This window comes from Musca autumnalis, unplaced genomic scaffold (assembly GCF_047663935.1).
Source record: "Musca autumnalis isolate F117 unplaced genomic scaffold, ASM4766393v1 scaffold_1, whole genome shotgun sequence".
Lineage (NCBI taxonomy): Eukaryota > Metazoa > Arthropoda > Insecta > Diptera > Muscidae > Musca > Musca autumnalis.
This window is the reverse complement of record NW_027411644.1, coordinates 81,708,386-81,716,925: the sequence shown is the minus strand read 5'-3', so window position 1 is coordinate 81,716,925 and position 8,540 is coordinate 81,708,386. Positions and strand designations below refer to the sequence as shown.

The 8,540-nt window shown below is 35.8% G+C and overlaps 1 protein-coding gene across 1 annotated transcript; it reads left to right on the top strand.

The window, feature by feature from the left end:
• Positions 1–429: 429 nt before the first annotated feature.
• Positions 430–1,858, top strand: LOC141391345 (odorant receptor 85c-like). The gene is made up of 4 exons (XM_073964283.1): positions 430–1,238; positions 1,309–1,510; positions 1,576–1,731; positions 1,799–1,858. Exons 1-4 carry the CDS (start codon positions 430–432, stop codon positions 1,856–1,858), a joined length of 1,227 nt encoding a protein of 408 aa, XP_073820384.1.
• The last annotated feature ends 6,682 nt before the right edge of the window (positions 1,859–8,540 follow it).

The following is an 8,540-nucleotide window of genomic DNA, read 5'->3' as shown; positions in this document are numbered from 1 at the left end:
GAAGTAAAATTGAGACGTTATTAAAAACATACAATTTACTCATTTTAAAACTTTATAACTTAAGAAACACTTTATAGATTGTGGGGTAAATGTTAGTTTAAGACGTACACTCCTTAAACATTGATAACTAATAAAGGGTGAAAAAAGCGTGAATGTTTGAAGCATATTATTCAAAGGGCTTAATATCAATAGGCGTGGACCATTAAAAGTGATTTTTTTAAATGGCATTCTGTTGGAATAACGAATTATACGGGAAGCCATTGGGAAAAACAACGAACCCATAACTGACACCGAAGTCCCTTTCGAAATAATAATTATAAACTTTTATGCTTGGTTCTTAAAACTTGAAAGTTAGTTTTGAAGCAAACATTGACACAAGAAGTAGTGCCCATAATCTATAAACTTACCACGGCAAACGAAAGTTACAAAATGCCCAAAACGGAATTATTCAAAAAATTTTTCAGTTATGTGAATTTTATTAATGCCACCATTGGCTTTGAATCCTATGGAAGATACAACAAAAAAACCAAATACACAAAATATTTAACAAAAATAATATTTTATTTTAATATTTGCAATATGTTTGTGATAATGTTGTGCGAAATCTTAAATCTATTCCTGTCATCATCGACTTTTGTGAATATTCCCGATTTCTTTATGTCAATGGCCTATGTTGGCTTTATTACGAACTCTAGTTGGAAAGTTTATATGATATGGAAAAATAGATCAATCATAGAGGAATGCATTGCTGGTTTATATCGGATATATCCGGAAAATTTGGAACTACAAATGGAATATAAAGTTGATGTGTATCTAAGACAGTGTCAACGTTTTTCCAAATTTATGGTGTTTCTATTTACATTTGGAATTTGGTTTTTCAATCTTTTGGCCTTTTCTCAATATCTAATTTCGTGGAAAATATTGCATGCAAGCGATCCGCAACAGGAATTGCCCTATTTCATTTATACACCATGGAATTGGCGTGGACATTGGTCTTATTATTTACTCTATGCTTTGGAAAGCATGGCTGGTCATACCTCCGCCATGGGTAATGTTTCCAATGATTTGCTACTTGTCGCCTTGATATCACAAATTGTAATGCATTTTGATTATGTGGCAAACACCATGGCGGGCTATCAAGGAATGGAGTTCACAGCGAGGAGAGTGGGAAAAACAACACCTAAACGGGTCTTGGAGTTTGTAAAATATTTCATTGAATATCATTGTTATTTGTTGAGGTAAATACAAAAGTCCTTAAAAATTTATCAAATATTTCTTTAATTTATTTTTATTTTTTTAATTTTTCAGCCTCTCAGATCAATTAAATGATATCTTTGGCATACTACTGTTCGTCCACTTTGTCTCAACATCTCTGGTAATTTGTTTACTCGGCTTTCTTGTAACCATTGGAACTTCAGCTCTCAATATCTTCAAATTATGTGTATTTTTATTTACACTGCTTATTCAATCGGCTTTTATTTGTTACCATGGTCAGCTGTTAATGGATGCTGTAAGTAATGAAAAAAAAATATTATGAAGAAATTTCAATAAAAATAAATTTAAAATATTTTTTAGAGTATAAAGGTCTCGAGAGGTATTTTTACTAATGATTGGCTGAAAGCGGAAATTAAGTGCCAAAAAATGTTAATTCTAATGACTAAACGTGCCCAGAAACCTGTCCAGCTAAAAGCTACAACTTTTATTTGGATTTCTCAGGGAACAATGACGGTGGTAAGATGCTGCTAATATGTACAAAAAGTTCTCAGCACTTTTTTGTAATATTTGTTGTATTTTATAGTTGTTACAGATGTCCTACAAATTCTTTACTTTGCTGAGGACAATGTATGTGAAAAACTAATGTAAATAAATGGAACGCCGAAGACTCTGTGTGTTCGAACATCTACAGTTTCCTATTATCTACAAATCGTTCAACAATGACTTAGTTTCCCGGGTAGTCACAGCAAGCATAACCACCGAATTCCCTGGCAAACATCTATCCAGTCTGCCTGAGCTACCTTCACACCAACGGCCGATCCCAATCCATATGAATTTAATACATTTTATCGCATTTAAACACAAGTAAAATGCAAGCTATTACTTAAAGAAGAAAAGTTAATTAAGGGGCCACTTATTGAGCACGAAAACTGGTATTTTTCATCAATTTTTTACAAGAAATTTACCAAATTTTTTCAGAAGATTTTGTTTTCATCTGATAGACCACACCTTCAGCTACTTTTTTGTTGAAAAATATTGCACAGTGTTCTGACAAATAGTCACCTACGAAACTCTGTTTTTACTAAGGCAGTTTGCGGTGCCCACTGTAGCTCGAAAACGAATAAACCGATCAGTATGTGGTTTTGTGGGACCATTAAGAACCTAATAATATTGTATTTAAGCGAACCGGAATTTAAAAATATGAAGTTTTAAAAAAATTGTGAACTGTCAAAATCAAAATTTCGATATTTATCTAAAAAATTGATAGTTTTTTCGCCGTAAATCCGTCAAAAATTGTTTAAAGTCCCTCGCTTAAGTGCATGCTTTTTATGTGTATAATAATTCCACTAAACCACATCAAGATCGGATCATCCGTTTTCGATCTGAATATATATATATATATATATATATATATATATGTATATATATATATATAGTTCTGGGAATCATTAATTTCGATAGGTATCGTCCCAACCAGTATATTTGAGATCGTCACCGTAGGATTTGCTATCGTTTTTGGGTCATTTTGTCAGGAAGCAATGATTTGCTAACGAAAAGATGACTTCGAAAAAGTCGTCGAACATCCCTTAAACTGCACTTTTGTGCAAATTTTTGAAATTGTATGTGGTAGGTATTCATAGTTCTCCGATATAATCAAGTTCCCAATTTAATATAGGTCCTTTATTTTTTTGTGGAAATTTCCCAAAAGTGTGGTATTCGAACCTGATCTGTAAGGTTTTGACCAAATCGGGTATACACATTTTGAACGAAACAAAGGATATCCAGGTAATCATCTCCAAATGAAAAAATAGACACAATTAAGAACGGCGTTGAGTTCGGCCGGCCCTAAATTTTATACTCTCGACCATGAGTTATATTGAAATAATGTGGAATAATTAGTTTTCGTTCGTTTATGAAAGTACTAAATTCTGCGACACCAAATGAGACATCGATGTTTTCTACCAATTCAGAATTGTTACAGAATGTTACAGCCCTTTCGAAGATGCGAGCACAAAGTGAAAATATGTAAAATCAGGAGGTACCTGTGTACATACCGAAATATGGACCTAGACCTGGACCTAGACTAAAAATTTCTCAGGGGAAAGTTTTTTGGTTCCAAAGAGGACTAAGTTCAAAATTTCAGCCATTTCGGTGTGATGCTAAGGCTACAACCTTTAAAATACCGAAAATCGGGAGGTACCGTTCCTTGGCGTCCCCAACGAAGAAATTTCATCCATTTCAGTGGGATACTGAGTCACAACCTTCAAAATGCCGAAAATCGGGAGGTACGCTTCTATGGGGGCTATATGAAGGCGTGGACCTATACCAACTAATTTCAGGTGAAAAGTTTTGTACCCGCAACAAAGACTTAATACCAAATTTTAGCCGTTGTGGTAGGATATTAAGGGCACAACCTTCAAAATACAGAAATAGGGAGGTACGCTTCTATGGGGGCTATATGAAAACGTGAACCTATACCAACTAATTTCAGGTGAAAAGTTGTATACCCGCTACGAAGCCTTTATACCAAATTTCATCCACTTGGATGGGATACTGGGACCACAACCTTCGAAGTACCGAAAACTGGGAAGTATCGACAAATCTCATGTGGAGAGTTTATACCCCCATCGAAGACAATACTTTATAAGGTCTCCGACGAATATTTCGATGTGTTACAAACGGAATGACATATTTAATTATATCCTCCATATTATGGTAGAGGGTATAAAAAGTATCAGTCGGCTTTGCCAACAGATATATAACCTCAGCCTTTGTGAACTAAAACTCTTGTTTCCCTATTATATTACGTATTTATTGGGTTCTCAGATTTTGGACGTATGAACTAGGATTTGGATTAAAGTTCAAAAATATGGCGGAGGAGGTACCTGAAGGAATGCCCAGGAGGAACATAATATCGCTGTAAACAGAAGCACAAGAAGTACATTCGATGAAAATTTCCAAAGGATCCTCGAAGAGACCTTAAACAAAAATGTTGAACTTTTGTGAGGGAGTTATCGTAAGGAGTGGATCATTTTTGAACTTAAACTAAGTTTGGACAAAATATTAGGAGATTCAAAGTTTGGACTAAATTGGTTGCTCCGTTTATGAGATATCCTCCACTTTAGTGCTGGGGAGGAGTGGACCGACTTTGGTAAAGTCTCCTCAGACATATCGGATGTGGATGTGGAAAGTCGAAACATGCATGTCACATAGTGGTGGGTGTGTGGGTTCGAATCGTCGTCGGCTTCCTTTTTCACTTGCATTATTCATTGATCATCAAGCTCGATTCCAATGAGAAATTCATTAAAAATCTAATATATAAAAGACAATGTGTGTATGTTACTATGTTTGTATGTTTGTATGTTCCGAATAGACTCAAAAACGGCTGAACGGTGGTGAAAATAGGCTATATATTTTCTTGAATGGTCGTCGCGGAAGTGAAATATCGCGGTTGTTCCAAATTATTCAAAAACGAAAAGACTCAAAAACGGCTGAATAGATTTTTTGGAAAATTTCCGATAATGTACTGGGAACACCGGTGGTGAAAATAGGCTATATATTTTCTTAAATGGTCGTCGCGGAAGTGAAATATCGCGGTCATCCTAAATTATTCAAAAATGTACTATTTCAGATAGTATAGCAAATTTTAATAAGCGTGACTATAAAACCGCTATAACACTGGCTTCTATGTGTGGGATAACGCGGTCAACGCCATATTTTGGAATATAGTAAAATCCCGATAACTTGAGATGTCACGATAAAGCAATTCCGAAAAATCGATTGGGAAATCTTATAAAATTTTGTATGTGAAGTTTTTAGGTTTGAGAATAGGTCGTAATCTATTTATTTAACCCGCTAAGTGTAGTGACCGGTGGTCCTCCCCACAATTTTTTAAGAAAACCGCGAAATTCAAGATACTTTTTAATATATTGTTTACAAATTGTTTGCAATGCTATGGTAATTACTGTCTTGACCCTGAATGGTCGTCGCGGAAGTGAAATATCGCGGTCATCCCAAAATTTTCAAAAATGTATTATTTCAATTAATTAGAACGTTCGTAAGCTGTTTTTATACGACTAAGAGTAGTGACCGGTGGTCCTCCCCTACAAAGTTTTAATAAAATCTGAAATCGCGGTCATCACAAAGTTTTCAAAAATGTATTATTTCAATTAATATACATAATTTTAGTAAGAGTGACACAAAAATTATATAAACACTAGCTTCAACAAGTGGTAGTGGCCGGAGGTAGTGACTGGAGGTTCTCCTTCAAAATTTAAAAAAAAATCAGAAGTCCATGATATTTTTGAACGTATTGTTTACAGATTGTTTGCAATACTACTGTAATTACCGTCTTGACCCTGAATGGTCTTCGCGGAAGTGAAATATCGCGGTCATCACAAAATGTTCAAACATTTATTATTTCAGATAATATACATAATTTTGCGTGCCTAAAAAATGCTATAAACGCTGAACACTAAACAATAAGTTAGATAGCGCGATCAACTCCACATTTTGGAATACAGTAAAATCCCGATAACTTGAGATGTCACTATCCAGAGGTTAAATCCACCAAAAATAGCGAAAATCAGGCGCCACCCTTCTATGGGAGCTATATCAAAACGAGGACGTATACTGAAAATTCTCTGCAAGACTGTTTACGACCCCCAAAAGTGACTATACCTCCAAACTATTGAAAATCGGGAGGTACTGCTTTATGGGAGCTATATCAAAACGAGAACCTATAACTGTTGCATACCGAGCCCAACTAAAAAGGCGTGTCTTTCGGTCGATACGAATATTTATGATCTCCTCTTTAAATTACATTAAAACCAAATTTTAGCCATTTCGGTGTGATAAAGATGTTAAATCGTCAAAAATAGCGAAAATCAGCCGGTACCGTTCTATGGGAGCTATATCAAAACGTGGACCTATACTGACAATTCTCTGCAGTAATAATTACGACCCCAACCGAGACCAACAATCCAATATATAGCAATGTTAATTGACGTGCACCGATCATTATATGTGGGTCACAAAGTGCTTTAATCTGTCAATTTATGGTGAAGGGTATAAAAAAGAGATTTTATATCTTAAATTTAGGGGATACCTGGATACATGGAATTTATGTCAAAAACATTGATTTATATTATGAAGTTTCTAGAGGGATGCCTAATTATGGCTGTATCAATGCTGGATAGATAACTAAAGTTTACACGGAGAACCCAAACAACGGGCCAGCAACGCGGACCGGGTCAGCTAGTTAATAATAAAAAATGATCTTCTCCTAAAAAAGGCAAAATTTTCAAATAAAAAATAAAATCAGCTGAGCCAGGCTGGGGTTTGAACCCACGTCCTTGAAAAACACAAGATAAAAGTGTTGTCACGGCGTGTTAGCGTTCAGAGCCAAACTCATTACTTTCAAAGGCAGCGCTAAGCGTTTGTCATGAAAGCACAACTAAATGGGAAAATCCCCATTGTTGTTGTAAAAACAAAACAAAATGCATTTGAAAGAAGAAAAGTTAGAGGACATCGAAGCCGCTCCACATCCGATATGTCTGAGGAGACTTTACCAAAGTCGAAACATGCATGTCACATAGTGGTGGGTGTGTGGGTTCGAATCGTCGTCAACTTCCTTTTTCACTTGCATTATTTATTGATCATCAAGCTCGATTCCAATGAGAAATTCATTAAAAATTAATAATAAAAAATGATCTTCGCGTAAAAGAGGCAAAATTTTCAAATAAAAAAAAAAAAAAAATAAAAAATAAATATTGTTACTTCTGACCAAAACTATTGTAAGTTCTAACAATATTTATTGTCCATTTTGGCCAAAACTATTATAAATTCTAACAATAACAATTAAAAAAGTATCAGTCGGCTTTGCCGACAGAGATATACCCTCAGCCTGTGTGGATTCGTCTATGAGATATATATAGATATTTTAGCGAATATTTTCGAACTTTAGTGGGGGAGGTACCGGAAGGAGTGGACTTATAAGCATCACCTTTGAATTTCATTTAATATTGGAAAAATATTACGATGTCCAAAGTGTGGACGAACGCAGTACTCGGTTTGAGCTCTCTAGCCGCTACATGTGGAGCCATAGGGTTTTTTATACCCTCCACCATAGTATGGAGGGTATATTAAGTTTGTCATTCCGTTTGTAACACATCGAACTAATCATTTGCGACCCCATAAAGTATATATATTCTTGATCAGGATAAAATTCTAAGACGATCTAGCCATGTCCGTCTGTCCGTCTGTCTGTCCGTCTGTCCGTCTGTTGTAATCACTCTAGCGTCCGCAATAATTGAGATAGAGTGCTGAAATTTTGCACCCGAGGGTCTTTTTTCCATAGGCAGGTCAAGTTCGAAGATGGGCTATATCGGTCCACTCTTTGGTATAGCCCCCATATAACGGTACCCACATTTGCAGACCGAATTAGCTATAATTTGGCACGTAGGGTTCCTAGTGATCAACAAACTTATATTCCAAAGGATATGGGCATAGGTCCATGTTTTGGTATAGTCCCCATATAACGGTACCTCCCGATTTTCGGTATTTTGAGAATTTTAGCCACAATTTTTAACCGAACTATCTGCAATTTGACATTTGAAGTTCTCAGTGGTCATGAAACATCTCCACGAAACATCGTCAACATAGGTCCATGTTTTGGTATAGCCCCCATATATCCGTACCTCCCGATTTTCGGTATTTTGAGAATTTTAGCTAAAATTTTTAACCAAACTAGCTGTAATTTGCCATTTGAGGTTCTCAGTGGTCATGAAATATTTCCACCAAACATCGTCAAAATAGGTCCATGTTTTGGTATACCCCATATAACGGTACCTCCTGATTTTCGGTATTTTGAGAATTTTAGCCACAATTTCTAACCGAACTATCTGCAATTTGACATTTGAGGTTCTCAGTGGTCAGGAAACATCTCCACCAAACATCGTCAATATAGGTCCATGTTTTGGTATAACCCCCATATATCGGTACCTCCCGATTTTTGGTATTTTGAGAATTGTAGCTACAATTTTTAACCGAACTAGCTGTAATTTGACATTTGAGGTTTTCAGTGGTCATGAAATATCTCCACGAAACATCGTCAACATAGGTTCATGGTTTGGTATAGCCCCCATATATCGGTACCTCCCGATTTTCGGTATTTTGAGAATTTTAGCTACAATTTTTAACCGAACTAGCTGTAATTTGCCATTTGAGGTTCTCAGTGGTCATGAAACATCTCCACCAAACATCGTCAACAAAGGTCCATGTTTTGGTATAGCCCCATATAACGGTATCTCCCGATTTTCGGTATT